Consider the following 17035-nt stretch of genomic DNA (forward strand, 5'->3'; position numbering starts at 1 on the left):
ATTCAGATTCTTGAGGCACTGGGACTGGTTCTGGGGAAGGTGGGACCTGTACAAACTGGACGGGCTGCACCCAGGCAGAGCTGGGACCAGTGTCCTTGTTGGGCTTTTGCTAGTTCTGTTGGGGAGTATTTAAACTAGTGTGGCAGGGAGATGGGATCCCAGGAGTAGGATCGGATAGGTCAGATTCAGATCAGAAAAATGGAGGTAGAACATTAGCTAGGGACGTTGTGATATACATGGAGTTACAGGAGAAGCAAAGTTTAAAAAGTGTCCAGCAAGGGAAATTGACGGGGTTAAACTGTTTATACTTCAATGCAAGGGGTATTCAAACAAGGTAGATGAGTTAAGGGCACAGGTAGACACATGGCAGCAGGATGTCATTGCTATAAGGAGACCAGGCTAAAGGAGGGACAAAACTGGCAGCTTAATATCCCTGTTCTGGTCGCCACATTATAGGAAGGATGTGATTGCACTGGAGGGGATGCAGAGGAGATTCACCAGGATGTTGCCTGGGATGAAACATTGAAGTTATGAAGAGAGGTTGGATAGACTTGGGTTGTTTTCGTTGGAGCAGAGAAGACTGAGGGGCGATCTGATCGAGGTGTACAAGATTATGAGGGGCATGGACAGGGTGGATAGGGAGCAGCTGTTCCCCTTAGTTGAAGGGTCAGTCACAAGGGGGCATAAGTTCAAGGTGAGGGGCAGGAGGTTTAGGGGGGATATGAGGAAAAACCTTTTACCCAGAGGGTGGTGACGGTCTGGAATGCGCTGCCTGGGAGGGTAGTGGAGGCGGGTTGCCTCACATCCTTTAAAAAGTACCTGGATGAGCACTTGGCACGTCATAACATTCAAGGCTATGGGCCAAGTGCTGGTAAATGGGATTAGGTAGGTAGGTCAGGTGTTTCTCACGAGTCAGTGCAGACTCAATGGGCCGAAGGGCCTCTTCTGCACTGTGTGATTCTGTGATTCTGGTTATAGAGTTTTCAGACATGATAGAGTAGGAGATAAAAAAGGAGGGGGTTAGCACTAATGGTTAAAGAATCAATTCCAGTTGTGAGAAGGGATGATATACTAAATGGGTCAACAAACGAGGCTTTATGGATTGAGTTTAGAAATAAGAAAGGGGCAGTCACACTACTGGGAGTATACTACAGACCCCCAAATAGTGAAAGGGAGATAGAAGAACAAATATGTAGGCAAATTTCTGCTTGTAAGAACAAGACGGCAATAATAGTCGGAGACTTCAACTATCCTAATAACAACTGGGATTCAAACAATATAAGGGGCACTGAGGGAGAAAAATTCATGCAGTGTGTCCAGGAAAATTGTTTCAACCAATTAGTGACAAACCCAAAGAGAGGAGATGCAATTCTAGGCCCAGTCTTGGGGAACGAAGAAGGGCAAGTGGGTGAAGTGACCGTTGGCGACCATATCGGGGACAGTGATCACAATTCAGTTAGATTTAGCATTACCATGGAAAAGGACAGAGATAAGGCAGGAGTAAAAGTCTTGAACTGGGGGAAGGCAAATTTTGCAGAAATGAGAAGGGACTTGGCTGAGGTGAACTGGACAGCACTGCTGGAGGATAAAACACTGGAAAACCACTTGGAAGCACTAAAAAGCGAGATCTAACCGTACAACGTAGACATGCCCCCTACAAAAATAAGAGTGGTTCTGCCAAATCACCCCCTGGTTGTCTAGAGTAATACAGGGGAAGATCAAACAGAAAAAGAAAGCGTACGATAGGCACAAAGAACTAAGCACTGCAGACAGCCTAGACGAATATAGGAAGTGCAGGGACGAAGTAAAAAAGGAAATAAGGAAATCAAAGAGAGGGCATGAAAAAAGATTAGCAAGTAAAGTTAAAGATAACTCAAAGATGTTTTACCAATACATTAATGCTAAAAGGTTAGTTAAGGAAAAAGTGGGACCTATCAGAGATGAAGATGGAAACTTGTGTGCAGATGCAGAGGCTGTGGGAAGGGTTTTGAATGAATATTTTGTCTCCGTGTTTACAAAGGAAAGAGAGGATATAGATATAGTAGTCCAGGAGGAACACTGTGAGATATTGGACGGGATAGTCATAAAGAGAGAGGAAGTACTCGAAGGGTTGAAATCCTTGAAAGTTGATAAGCCACCAGGGCCAGATGGATTGTTTCCGAGGCTGCTGAAGGAAGTCAGGGAGGAGATAGCAGATGCTCTGAGGATGATTTTCCAATCTTCACTAGATACAGAGGAGGTACCGGAGGACTGGAGAAATGCAAATGTAGTCCCATTGTTTAAAAAGGGATCAAAGGAAATGCCAAACAATTCTAGGCCAGTTAGTCTTACATCGGTGGTGAGCAAATTAGTAGAAACAATCCTGAGAGATAGGATTAACTGTCATGTGGAAAGGCATGGACTAGTCAGGGATGGTCAGCATGGATTTGTTAAAGGAAGGTCTTGCCTCACAAATTTGATTGAATTCTTTGAGGAAGTGACAAGAAGGGTTGATGAAGGTAGTGCAGTGGATGTTGTGTACATGGATTTTAGCAAGGCATTTGACAAGGTCCCACATGGCAGATTGGTCAGGAAAGTAAAAGCCCATGGGATTCAGGGTAATGTGGCAAACTGGATAAAAGGTTGACTTTGTAACAGGAAACAAAGGGTAATGGTCGATGGATGCCTTTGCGAATGGAAAGTTGTCTCAAGTGGTGTTCCACAGGGCTCAGTGTTGGGACCCTTGCTGTTTGTGTTATATATTAACGATTTGGACGTGAACGTGGGGAGCACGATTGGGAAATTTGCAGATGACACAAAGATTGACCGAGTAGTGGATAGTGTAGAGGATAGCCATAATCTCCAAAACGATATAGATGGGTTGGTGGTGTGCGCGGTAAAGTGGCAGATGGATTTTAACATAGAGAAGTGTGAGGTCATACATTTAGGGAGGTCAAACAGTTACAGTGATTACACAATAAATGGGAATATACTAAGAGGGGTAGATGAAGTGAGAGATCTTGGCGTACAAGTACACAGGTCCCTGAAGGCAGCAGTTCAAGTAGACAAGGTTGTAAAGAAGGCATATGGAATGCTCATTGGCAGAGGTATAGAATATAAAAGTAAGCATATAATGTTGGAATTGTATAAAACACTGGTGAGGCCACAACTGGAGTATTGTGTGCAGTTCTGGTCACCACATTACAGGAAGGATGTAATAGCTCTGGAGAGAGTGCAGAGGAGGTTTACAAGAATGTTGCCAGGGTTAGAAAAGTGTAGCTATGAGGAGAGATTGGATAGGTTGGGGTTATTTTCCTTAGAACAAAGAAGGCTGAGAGGTGACTTGATTGAGGTGGACAAAATTATGAGGGGAGTAGATAGAGTGGATAGGATAAAATTGTTTCCCTTGGTGGAGAATTCTAGAACCAGAGGACATAGATTCAAGATAAGTGGCAGAAGGTGTAGGGGGGACATGAGGAAGAACTTTTTTATGCAGAGGGTAGTGGGTGTCTGGAATTCGCTGCCCAAGTTGGTGGTAGAGGCAGAAACTTTAAACTCTTTTAAAAAGTACCTGGATCTGCACCTAAAGTGCTGTAAGCTGCAGGGCTATGGACCGGGTGCAGGAAGGTGGGATTAGAAAGGGCACCTGGGTGTCCTCGGGCTGGCATGAACAAGATGGGCTGAATAGCCTTCTTCTGTGCTGTAACTTTTCTCTGGTTCTATGATGGCCATAATCATGAAAGGAATTTCACGGTGGGAGACACAGTTTTCGCGAAGAACTTTGGAGATGGGCCCAATTTATTATTGGGTGAAGTGACAGGACCTCTCTCCTATAATGTGTCGATAAACAGCCGAATAATGCGACACATGGATGATCTCTGGAGAAGAGAGACAGTCCCACAAGAAGGAATACCCTCATCATTTGTGTTTGAGTCTACGCCGCAGGTGGAAGAAATGTCACACGATTTGGAAGTACCCGTGGGGCTTGTTCAACCTGAGAGGGTCAAAGACACAAACTCTGGCCACTTCCACCAAAGAGCCTGGTGGACAGTTAACCCCTGTGAAGGGAATCTCGGAAAAACCGCCTCTACGACACTCGACACGTCTGAGGAAGCCTCCTGAGAGAGTTGGGTTGTAAATAGTTATTGATGTAAATAATTGGGATGTTGTGAAGCTTGGTAATTGTACTTTCATGTAAAGGGAGAGGGATGTGGTAAAGTGGAGTGCTCTGTACCTTTAAGAAAATGTAGTTAGTTGACCATGTGACTGTATTGACCAATCGCTACACAGTGCGGGCTTCTTGGGTACTTAGTGGAGAGCTGAAGGTGATTGAAGAAGCACACATGGTGTTAGTGCTCTGTTCTTAGTTCCAGTAAACCACCAGTGTTTGTTCAGTTAATCGGTCTCTCTGCCTGTATTGTTTCAAGCACCAACTAATGTGTTAATATCAAAAGCGTAGTTAGCGTTCGCCAGACAAAACGGCCCAACAATTTGCCTGGTGATTGTAATTTTCCCCGAGTTCCTCCCTCCCATTTCCTGATTAACAGCTATTTCCGGATGTTACATGTGCCCTCTATAGTGAAGATTGAAACACAATACCTGTTTAATTTGTCCACCATCTCTCTACTTTCCATTATCAGTTACCCAGACGCACTCTCTATAGGACCAATGCTCACTTTGTTAACTCTTTTCCTTTTTAAATATCTATAGAAACTCTTACTATCCATCTTTATATTACTGGCTAGCTTTCTCTCATACTCTAACTTTTCCCTCCTTATTAATCATTTTGTCATTCTTTGCTGTTCCTTATATTCATTTCAATCTTCTGACCTGCCACCCATCTTTGTGTAATTATATGCTTCTTCTTCAAGTTCCATACTGTCTTTAACTTTTTTAGTTAACCATGGATGGTGGACCCTCCCCTTGGAATTTTTCTTTCTCATCGGAATGTGTATATTCTGTGTATTCTGAAATTTCCCTTTAAATGTCTGCCACTGAACTTCCGTTGACATATCCCTTAACCTCATTTACCAGTTCACTTTAGCGAGCTCTGCTTTCATACCCTCAAAATTGCCCCTATTTAAGTTTAAAATACTGGTCTCGGACGCACTCGTTTCTCTCTCAAAATGAATGTAAAATTCAATTATATTATGATCGCTGCTACCTACAGGCACCTTCACGATGCGGTTATCAATTAATCCTATCTCATTGCACAATACCAGGTCTAGTATATCCTGCTCTGTGGTTGGTTCCAGAACGTGCGGTTCTAAGAAACTATCCTGAAAACATTCTATGAACTCCTCATCTATACTACCTTTACCCATCTGATTTTTCCAATCTATATGTAGATTAAAATCCCCCATGATTATTGCTATATCTTTCTGGCAAGCTCCCATTATCTCTTCTTTTATACTCTGTCCTACTGTGTAGTTACAATTAGGAGCCTGTACACCACTCCCACAAGTGACTTCTGGCCTTTATCATTCCTCATCTCAACCCAAACCGCTTCTACTTCCTGGTTTCCTGAATTTAGGTCATCCCTCTTTTCTGTGCTAATACCATCATTAATTAACAGAGGCACCCCTCCACCTTTTCCTAACTCCCTGTCTTTCCCAAATGTCACCTACCCTTCAATATTCAGATCCCAATCTATATCATCCTGTAGCCATGTCTCTGTAATGTCTGTCAGATTGTATTTATTTATTTCTATTTGCGCTATCAGTTCATCTGTTTTGTTTCGAATGCTACGTGATTTAAGATACAGAGCCTTTAGTTTTGTCCTTTTATTTTTTTGTAGTTTGTCTGCAGATTTACCCTTAGGGCAGAATCTTTTGGTCAGCGTAAGGGGCCTGACACACCAACGCATAAAATGATGCCCAATATCGGGCGTGCGTCCCGACGCCATCGCGCACCATCACGGTATTTTGTTCGGTGGGCACGCGCCGGAGTTGGCTGCGCACCCTCTGAAATGTTAAGGGCCTATTAAGAAATTAATTAAAGTCCTTACGAACGCTGCCTGTCCAACCTTAATGTTGACAGGCAGGCGAAAAGGCCAGGCGGCCTTCACGGTTTTTCGGAAACCTCATCCACGAGCGGGGTGAGGTTTCCTAAAGCTTTTATTAATTAAATATTTTTCCTAAATATAAAAACATGTCCCATGAGGGAACATGTTCAAATAAATTTTTGAGCCATTTATTTATTTATTTGAAAACTGCTTCAATGTCCCTGAGACAGCTCCATGCCTCAGGGAGATTGAAACGCTCTTGTGTGTGCATGTGTGAAAGACCACTGGCCCTGACTCTCCCTCCTCCCCCCCCGCCCGCACTGGTAGCTCTGAGCGCTATGGCTCGCGTCTTACGCTGGGCGAGCCTTAATTGACCCGCCCATGTAAATTGGCGGCATGGCAGCCAATCTCGGGCAACGACTGGCTCTGTGACCACCCCTGCCCACTCCCACCGAACCCGCCTGGCATCGGAAAAATCCTGGTCTTTGATTTGTATTCTGTCTCTTCCTATCACAGTCTGTTTATCATTTCCCATATTAATGCCTGTCTCTCTCCACTTGTCTCTACTCTTTCATTTACCAAGTCTTCCCAAATTTGATCCTTTGCCCCCACTAATCAGTTTAAAACCCTCTCTATTTCCCTAGTTATGTGGCTCACGAGGACACCAGCCCCTGTATGGTTCAGGTGTAGACCATCCCAACGGTACAGATCCCACTTTCCCCAGTACTGGAGCCAGTGCCCCACAAACTGGAACCCACTTCTCCCACACCAGTCTTCAAGCCACACATTCATTTCTCTAATCTATTTGCCCAATGACAATTTGCATGTGGCCCAGGTAATAATCTAGAGATTATTACCTTTGAGGTTCTGCTTCTTAATTTGGTGCCTAGCTCCTCATACTGACCATGCAGAGCCTTCTTCCTCATTCTGCCTATGTAATTGGTACCTTCTTGGACCATAACCACTGGATCATCCTCCTCCTCGCACTGCAAGTTCCTCTCCAGCCCTGAGCAGATGTCCCAACCCCTGGCACCAGGCAGGCAACACAGCCTTATGGACTCTCGCTCCTTGTGAACATTGTCAATCCCCCTCACTATACTGTCCCCTACTACCACTACATTCCTTTCTGCTCCCCCATTTGGATGGCTTCCTCTACCACAGTGCCATGGTCAGTTTGCTCATCCAAACAAGCTGAGAGAACCTCATACCTGTTGGACAATTGCAGAGGCTCACTCTCCTCCACTCCTGCCCTCCGGGTCACTGTCATGAAAGTATAATAATTTTCACAATATTTTTCTGGTTTATTGTAACGGTTTATGGGGGTAAGTAGTTGGGTCTGTCTGTGTGTGATTTAATTACATTTGGAGTCAAGTAGACAAGTTTAACTATCAAAAGAAGCTCGGTGCTTGACATGCTGACTTAGGATGTGAGGCTTGATGGGAATTTGCATTTTTTAGATAGACAAAGGGAGATTTGGATTTCAAAGGGATCTCAGTCTGTTTACAAATAGCCAGATAAGCAAGACTAAGGAATGTGTTTACTTTCCCCAAACGTTACTGACAATAAATAGCAACAAGAAAGTTTTTATAATGTGAGGAAGATACAGTATCATAGACACATGGGACAATAGAATTTAAATATCACAAGAGAGAGAAACAGGTATAAAGGGGAATGAGGCTATGTGTCAGGAGAAGACATTGAGATCTAACAGAAATGTGTGAAGCAGCCTCAGTGAAGGCTTCAGTACTTCTGCATAAGTCTGCTGTCTACTGAAACTGAAGCTGGAGAAAAATCATTTGGAATTCTACTGTCCAGGGTACATGTCATGGACAAAAGATTTGAACTCCAGGGCCAGGCACTGGGTGGGGCACCGAGGGTCTCCCTCCCCCCTGTCCGCCTGATCTCCTTCTCCAGCTTCACCCCTGCCCCACACTTGCTGGAACTATGGCTGGGTGAAGCGAGCGGTCACCTGAGAGTGATGATGTCGTGGTTGCGAGTGTGAACCCGGGCCAGGAGCATGGCCAGATCATTCGCCTCAGAGCCACTGTTCACCAGCATTACAACCTGAAAAACAGGGAACAGAACCATGAACTACAGCCCCTGGACCATGAAACCCCTCGCCCACCCCCACCAACACCCCACCCCAGGGCAGGGACCCCCACCCCCAACACCCCACCCCGGGGCAGGGACCCCCACCCCCAACACCCCACCCCGGGGCGGGGACCCCCACCCCCAACACCCCACCCCGGGGCAGGGACCCCCACCCCCAACACCCCACCCCGGGGCAGGGACCCCCACCCCCAACACCCCACCCCGGGGCAGGGACCCCAACCCCCAACACCCCACCCCGGGGCAGGGACCCCCACCCCCAACACCCCACCCCAGGGCCATGAGACCCCCGCCCCCATCCCCACCCCACCCCAGGGCCATGAGACCCCCGCCCCCATCCCCACCCCACCCCAGGGCCATGAGCCCCCTGAGGACAACAATGGGTCAACTCCTAGTGTGACTTCTGCTGGAGTTAGACATCTTGCTGGAAGCAGCCAATCACGTCGCTTTATTGTGAAGTAAGACACACTAAACAAATGTGTCCCACCCTCAAAATGGGGAGGGCTAAGTGCCTGACCTCAAGAAGCAGAGAGCGGACGGAGCTCAGCTCCGACATGGGATAGTATCCCAGCTGTAAAGCCTGGCGTTCCAGCAGCAAACAGACCAGTGTCTTCCACAGAAAACCCCTTCTTTTTAAAGAAAGGGAATATCATGGATTAGCTCATGAGCTGCCAATTGGAACGAAAGGTTTGGTGTGTTGCCAGAATTGGGAAATGATTTGGCCAGGCTAGCAGCAGGAATGTTTTACTTGGGAAGAGAAATCGTTGGTGTATTTAAGACCGAGATAGATAGGATCTTGATTGGTAAGGGGGTCAAAGGTTATGGGGAGAAGGCGGGAGAATGAGGTTGAGAAACTTATCAGCCATCATTGAATGGCAGAGCAGACTCGATGGGCCGAATGGCCTAATTTCTGCTCCTCGGTCTTATGGTCTTATGGTCGGGACCCCACTGCTCCTGCAGCAAGTCAAGGACATCGATAAGGTGTGGTCAACTCCACCGAGGGACCTATAATGCTATCGGAAGAACAACCGAGGGGTGAGTGTAAGTATTAAATTAGGAACAGGGGGTTTAGCCTCTGACAGGACCGAGCCCCGGTAACGGAATTGGATTTTGTGATTGCTGAATACATCCCCCCTGAGGGCCGAGGTGATTCCATAAAGTGATTGTGGATTAACAGAAGCAACTTGCCTCGCAGCTCATTCTCCTGAGGCCATATCCTTGTGGATCTGCAGTCAGGAGTTTGAGTGTGGGGAGGGTCTCGAAGGGAGAAAGGGGGTCTGCCTCCAGCATTCTGCTGATCGCACAGCAGGAGCCCAGGAGCTGATGTGGCTGAAGAGGCGGCACTGCTGACAAAAGGGGGAGGGAAAGGGATCATCTGGTGACAATGGGAGTCAGGTCACAATTGTGAGAAGTTAAAGCCGGTTAAAGCGTGGTTAAGGGAGGAAGCAAGTCCAGAGGATCCATTCGGATAGGTCAAGGGAGTGGGCCGAATGGTCCCAGAGGTGGAAGAAGTTAGAAAAGGTGGTGTGGCTGTATCTGTACGGCCATGAACACTGTAAAGATCAGTGTGAAAATGTTAAAGAAGCAGAGACCCCGAGAAAGCACAGCCTCAGACAGGGAAGCAGCGGGTAATCGATTCATGAAGGAACTTGAGGAACTAAAGACAGAAATGGCAACTGAACATTCAGAGCCTGAACAGAGGGCGAGCTCCCTCGGGGCCCCGGGCAGAGGGCGAGCTCCCTCGGGGGGGCCCCGGGCCGAGGGCGAGCTCCCTCGGGGGGGCCCCGGGCCGAGGGCGAGCTCCCTCGGGGCCCCGGGCAGAGGGTGAGCTCCCTCGGGGCCCCGGGCAGAGGGCAAGCTCCCTCGGGGCCCCGGGCAGAGGGCGAGCCCCCTCGGGGGCCCCGGGCAGAGGGCGAGCTCCCTCGGGGCCCCGGGCAGAGGGTGAGCTCCCTCGGGGGCCCCGGGCAGAGGGCGAGCTCCCTTGGGGGCCCCGGGCAGAGGGCGAGCTCCCTCGGGGGCCCCGGGCAGAGGGCGAGCTCCCTCGGGGGCAGCTCTTTACGATCGAGGGACAGAGGAACAAGAATCGAGTTATATTATGAGGGTCGATGCACAGGGGCAGGACCTGAAGACTAAGGGTGGAATTGTCTGGTCCTGTTGGTGTCGGGCACCATGCCGGGCATGAGTGGACAATATGGCGAGAAGGCCAAAAGTGGCTTTTACGATGTTGTGAAACCAGTTAGTGAATGTCTGCTCAGCCAGTCAATGGCGAGACACATTCCCCTCAGTCAGACATCGGGGGCCTCACTCTGATACATCTGCAAATCATTATAAGGCCAGCTCGCCGGAATCTTCCCCCCTGCACTGGATCATCCAGGCCCATCGGTGTGATTTCACACCAACCTGTTACACAACTGAACATAAGTGACGTGCACCTGGTGAGCTGCACTTCACTCGGGACTTCGAGGTTTGTTTCCCTACCTTGCTTCGGGCAGCACTCACAGTCACCAGCTCCAGGCTCCACAGGCAGCACCACATCAATGTTAGTGGGGTTCACAGACAGGTCTCTACCTACCAGACCAGCTGTAAGGCAGGGGAGGCTTTTCAACAGCTGCAGGGCTAGGGCTTGCTTGGGGAAGGGGGAGAAGTGGCCTCAGGCAAGGGAAGAGGCTGCAGGGTGAGGGCTGTACTGGGGAAGGGGGGTATCCCAGGGTGTGTGTGGGGCACATGTTGACCTGTACAAGTGGCCTCAAGATGGTGAGGGCTGAGGAGGCAGTCTCCAGAGGAGATGAGGCCAGATGGAGATGTGAGGGTGTGTGTGAGAGAGTGAGTGGTGATGTCCCTTGAGCTGGCAGTGAGTGAGATGCCAGTGAATGTGTGATGGGCTTGTGAGTGTGTGAGTTTAGAGTGATGAGATGGTTGCCTTAACCTGGTGGTATGGATGAGATCATTCATCCTCTATCTGCACTGGATGGCCAACTTCTCCTGTGCAGCATTGGCACTGACCACCGCTCACATCGCCTCCCAAGCCGGAGTGGTAAGATTGCTGGACACCCAGCGGCCTGAGCAGGGGTGAATGACATCACAGCGGCCTCCGAAAGGCATTCCAGTGACGGGCACTGAACTCCCCTTGGCTTTCTGGGCCATGTCTTCACTGGAGCAGTCCTGGGCTCCAGGCATTGAGAACTGTGTGTGTGGCTGCAGTTTAACAGCGGCACCCAGAGTGAGGAAGTGGTGAGGTAACAGTGTGATGGGCGATTCAGAGTCTGCTCACCAGCGAGACAGCGGCTTTCCTGTCGCTGCATCATTAATGAAGTGGGAAGTGCACGACACAGTGTGAAACCCACCATCACAGCCAGCGAGTGGGGAAAACATCGCTTTTCATGCCCACTACCACACTGAGCGCAGAATCATCCCAGATTTGCAATAAGTGTGCAGGCAAGAAGGCAGCTTACCAAAGAGTAAAGGAGCAGAATGGGGAGGGGGCCGATCACACTCAGAGCTGGGCACAGATCAGGCCCAGTCGGGTCTGACTAACAGAATTGGGGGTGGGGGGGAGCGGGTAGTGAGGGGGCATCTGTGGAATATGGGGTCACCCTGGGAGCAGGAGGTCATCTGCTGCTGGTGGTCCCCATAATGCAGACAAAATTTGCCCCTGCACTGCCAGCGATGGGCGAGGGAGGGGCACAACCACCATCCCCCATTACTGTATTGCATACGAGGTCATATACCACTGCTAAATGAAAGGAACATCTATCAGGAGTCACTCTGCTTGGGCAGGGAGGGGAGGTGTCTTTGTACAGCATTTGGAACAGTTGGCTGGGTTGATGATGAGATAGAAAGGGCAGCGGATGGTCCTACACCCGTCTGTATTCAGGGCAGCGAATATAAACTCTAAGAACAAAGAACAAAGAAAAGTACAGCACAGGAACAGGCCCTTCGGCCCTCCAAGCCTGCGCCGATCATATTGCCCGTCAACTAAAACATTTTGCACTTCCGGGGTCCGTATCCCTCTATTCCCATCCTATTCATGTATTTGTCAAGCTGCCTCTTAAACACCACTATCGTACCTGCTTCCACCACCTCCTCTGGCAGCGAATTCCAGACACTCACTACCCTCTGCGTAAAAAACTTGCCCCACACATCTCCCCTATAGTTTTCTCCTCTCACCTTAAATCTATGTCCCCTAGTAATTGACTCTTCCACCCTGGGAAAAAGCTTCTGACTATCTACTCTGTCCATGCCACTCATAATTTTGTAAACTTCTATCAAGTTGCCCCTCAATCTCCGTCGCTCTAGTGAGAACAATCCGAGTTTCTCCAACCTCTCCTCATAGCTAATAACCTCCAGACCAGGCAGCATCCTGGTAAACCACCTCTGCACTCTCTCCAATGCCTCCATATCCTTCTGGTAATGTGGTGACCAGAATTGCACGCAATATTCCAAGTGTGGCCTAACCAAGGTTCTATACAGCTACAGCATGACTTCCCAGCTTTTATACTCAATACCCCTGCCGATGAAGGCAAGCATGCCATATGCCTTCCTGATTACCTTATCTACCTGTGTTGCCACTTTCAGTGACCTGTGGACCTGTATACCAAGATCCCTCTGCCCGTCAATGCACTTAAGGGTTCTGCCATTTACTGTATAATTCCTGCCTGTATTAGACCTTCCAAAATGCATTACCTCGCATTTGTCCGGATTAAACTCCATCTGCCATTTTTCCGCCCAAGTCTACAACCGATCTATATCCCGTTGTATCCTTTGACAATCCTCTTCACTATCTGCAACTCCTCCAACCTTAGTGTCGTCTGCAAACTTACTAATTAGCCCAGTTACATTTTCCTCCAAATCATTTATGTATACTACAAACAGCAAAGGTCCCAGCACTGATCCCTGCGGAACTCCACTAGTCACAGCTCTCCTTTCAGAAAAGCACCCTTCCACTGCTACCCTCTGTCTTCTATGACCAAGCCAATTCTGTATCCATCTTGCCAGCTCACCTCTGATCCCGTGCGACTTTACCTTCTGTACCAGTCTGCCATGAGGGACCTTGTCAAAGGCCTTACTGAAATCCATGTATATAACATCCACTGCCCTTCCATCGTCAATCATCTTTGTCACTTCCTTGAAAAACTCGATCAAGTTAGTGAGACACGACCTACCCTTCACAAAACCATGCTGCCTCTCACTAATACGCCCATTTGCTTCCAAATGATAGTAAATCCTGTCACGAAGAATCTTCTCCAATAATTTCCCTACCACTGACGTAAGGCTCACTGGCCTGTAATTTCCTGGATTATCCCTGCTACCCTTCTTAAACAATGGAACAACATTGGCCATACTCATAGTCCTCTGGGACCTCACCCGTAGCCAGTGAGGATACAAAAATTTCTGTCAAGGCCCCAGCAATCTCCTCCCTTGCCTCCCTCAGTACTCTGGGGTAGATCCCATGTGGCCCTGGGGACTTATCCACCTTAATATTTTTCAAGATGCCTAACAGCTCCTCTTTTTTGATCTCAACATGATCCAGGCTATCTACACACTCTTCCTTAGACAAATCGACCGCTAAGTCCTTCTCTTTGGTGAATACTGATGAGAAGTATTCATTTAGTATCTCTCCCATTTCTTCTGGCTCCACACACAGATTCCCACCTCTGTCCCTGAGTGGGCCTACCCTTTCCCTGGCTACCCTCTTGCTTTTTACATATGTATAAAAGGCCTTGGGATTTTCCTTAATCCTGGTTGCCAGTGACTTTTCATGACCCATTTTAGCCCTCCTGACTCCTTGCTTAAGTTTCTTCCTACTTTCTTTATATTCTCCAAGGGCATCATCTGTTCCCAGCCTTCTAGCCCTTACGAATGCTTCCCTTTTCTTTTTGACTAATCTCAGAGTGGAGGAGAAACTTGGGGTACTCTTATGGAAGCCATTGTTTATCTGCACTGAAGTGCTGTTTATGGCTGCAGTTGAGTGCTTCAGTTGGAGTTTGGTGACTGAGGGAGTTCAGGGAGGAGGTGCTCCTTTCTTTTTCTACCTTTCCTCAAAGAAAAGCAGCAGCCTTGGTAAGTAGGACCTGGTGAATAAACTAGAAAAGTGTAATATTTTTAAACATGTAGCTATACTTGCATTTAATTGAGAAGTGACAGGAATAAAGGAAATTTAGGGCCAACATAATAAAGTAATATAAATAATCCAAAGTAGAATAATGTTAACATAAGGGAAGTAGAGTTAAGAGATGACAGGGCAGCTCAGTTGAGTGGGATGCGTATCCTGTAATATGTGTGAAGCCATGGACGCTCCCGATGTCCTAAACGACCACATGCACAGGAAGTGCTGCCACCTGCAGGAACCTGAGCTCCGGGTTTCAGAGCTCGAGCGGCGGCTGGAGTCACTGTGGCACATCCGGGAGGCTGAGAGCTACATGGAGAGCACGTTCAGAGAGGTGGTCACACCGCAGCTTAAGGGTCTGGAGACAGAGAGGGAATGGGTGACCACCAGGCAGCCCAAGAGAAGTAGGCAGGTAGTGCAGGAGTCCCCTGGGGTCTGTTTTGGAAGCTGGTGAGGGCGCTGGTCCCTCAGAGGAGCGCAGTCAGAGCCACGTTTGTGGCACCACGAGCGGCTCAGCTGTACAGGAGGGGAGGAAGCAGAAAGGAAGAGCTATAGTGATAGGGGATTCATTGGTTAGGGGGACAGACAGGCGTTTCTGTGGCTGTAGACGTGACTCCAGGATGGTGTGATGCCTCCCTGGTGCCAGGGTCAAGGATGTCACAGAGCGGCTGCAGGACATTCTTCTGGGGGAGGGTGATCAGCCAGAGGTCGTGGTCCACATTGGGACCAGTGACTTAGGTAGGAAGGGGGATGTGGTCCTGAAATCAGAATTTAGGGAGCTGGGTAGAATATCAGTAAGCAAGACCTCAAATGTAGTAATCTCCAGATTACTCCCAGTGCCACGTGCCAGTGAGAACAGAAATAGGAGGATAAGACAGATGAATGTGTGGCTGGAAAGACGGTGCAGGAGGGAGGGCTTTAGATTCCTGGGACATTGGGACTGGCTCTAGGGGAGATGGCACCTGTACAAGCCGGACGGGTTTCATCCGAACAGAGCCGGGACTGAGTTCCTTGCAGGTAGCTTTGCTAGTGTTGGGGAGGGTTTAAACTAACTTAGCAGGGGTGTGGGAACCACGAGAGAATATTAGAGAGGAATACCAGGGTGCATGGAATGTTGGGAGAGGCAGATCGCACTAAAATAGAGAATAGTGAGTTAATAGATGGAGTCGGAGTAAGGGAGCAAGTAATGGAGTCTAAATCAGGGTTACACTGCATGTATCTGAATGCATGGAGTATAGTTAATAAAATTGGGGAGTTACAGGCACAGGTTGCCTTGTGGGATTATGATGTTGTGGCGATAACAGAGACCTGGTTTAAGGAAGGGCAGATCTGGGTGTTAAATATTCCTGGTTACAAAGTGTTCAGAAAGGATAGGAAAGGGGAAAAAAAGGAGGGGTGGCGTTTTTGGTTAAGGAGAGTATTGCAGTACTGGAGAACAAGGAAGTGTCAGAGGATTCAAGGACAGAATTGATTTGGCTAGAGCTAAAGAATAAGAAGGGTGCAATTACATTACTGGGTGTACTATATAGACCACCAGCAAGTGGGAAGGATAGAGAGGAACAAATCTGCAAGGAAATTATAGAGGTGTAAACATCATACAGTTGTTATAATGGGGGACTTTAATTACCCATATATAGACTGGGATAGTGGTAGTGTAAGGGGCAGTGAGGGACAAGCATTCCTAGATTGTGTTCAGGAGAATTTCCTATAGCAGAATGTGTCTAGTCCAACAAGAAAGGAGGCACTGCTAGACCTAGTTCTTGAGAATGAGATGGGCAAGTAGATCAAGTGACAGTAGGGGAACATTTAGGGGACAGTGATCATTGTATCATAAGGTTCAGGATTAGTGGAAAAGGATATTGATCAATCCAGAGTAAGAATAATCAACTGGCACAGAGCGGACTTCAATGGGGCAAAAACAGAGCTGGGCCAGATAGACTGGAACGAAAGGTTGGTGGGAAAAACAGTAGCTGAACAATGGGCTACCTTCAAAGGGGAGATAGTTTGGGCACAGTCAAGGTATGTTCCCTCAAAAGGGAAGGGTAAGACATACAAATCCAGAGCTCCCTGGATGATAAAGGAGTTAGAAATTGAGTTAAAGAAGAGAAAGTGTGCTTACAACAGGTGTCAGGTAGCAAATACAATTGAGAACCAAGCTGAATACAGAGGTTCAGAAGGGATGTAAAAAAGCAAATACGAGAAGCAAAGAGGGATTATGAAAAAAGACTTGCAGCTAACAAAAGGAAATCCCAAAGTATTCTATAAGCACATCAGTAGTAAAAGGGTGGTAAAAGGAGGAGTAGGGCTGATTAGGGACCAAAAAGGGGATTTACACAGAGGCAAGAGGTGTGACTAAAGACTTTGCACCTGTCTTTACCTATGAGACAGATGCTGCCCAGGCCATGGTGATAGAGGAGGAAACTCAGACACTAGAATGGTTTAAAATGGATAAGGAGGAGGTATTGGATAAGCTGTCGGTGCTTAAAGTTGATAAGGCCCCGGGACCGGATGAGATGCATCCAAGAATATTGAAGGAAGTGAGTGTGGAAATTGCAGAGGAACTAGCAATAATCTTTCAATTTTCCTGGATTCAGGGGAGGTGCCGGAGGACTGGAGAATTGCAAACATTATGTCCTTATTCAAAAAAGGTTGTAAAGATCTGCCCTGCAATTACAGACCAGTCAGTTTAACCTTGGTGCTGGGGAAACTTCTGGAAACAATTATTCAGGATAGAGTTAACAGTTACATGGAAAAGTGTGGATTGATTCGGAAGAGTCAGCATGGATTTGTTAAAGGAAAATCGTGTCTAACTAACTTGCTGGAGTTTTTTGAAGAGG

General features: G+C 47.8%; 1 protein-coding gene across 1 annotated transcript in view; it reads right to left on the minus strand.

The window, feature by feature from the left end:
* LOC144674787 (alanine--glyoxylate aminotransferase 2, mitochondrial-like) overlaps positions 1-10145 on the minus strand; it is a gene marked incomplete at its 5' end in the record, with an annotated part of 48650 nt that extends 38505 nt beyond the window's left edge. The window contains 2 exons of the mRNA XM_078535986.1: positions 7953-8047; positions 9775-10145. Of these exons, the coding sequence (XP_078392112.1) occupies positions 7953-8047; positions 9775-10145 (466 nt within the window). The remainder of the gene's footprint in view (positions 1-7952; positions 8048-9774) is intronic.
* Positions 10146-17035: the final 6890 nt, after the last annotated feature.

This window comes from Cetorhinus maximus, unplaced genomic scaffold (assembly GCF_964194155.1).
Source record: "Cetorhinus maximus unplaced genomic scaffold, sCetMax3.hap1.1 HAP1_SCAFFOLD_798, whole genome shotgun sequence".
NCBI classification, from domain to species: Eukaryota; Metazoa; Chordata; class Chondrichthyes; order Lamniformes; family Cetorhinidae; genus Cetorhinus; species Cetorhinus maximus.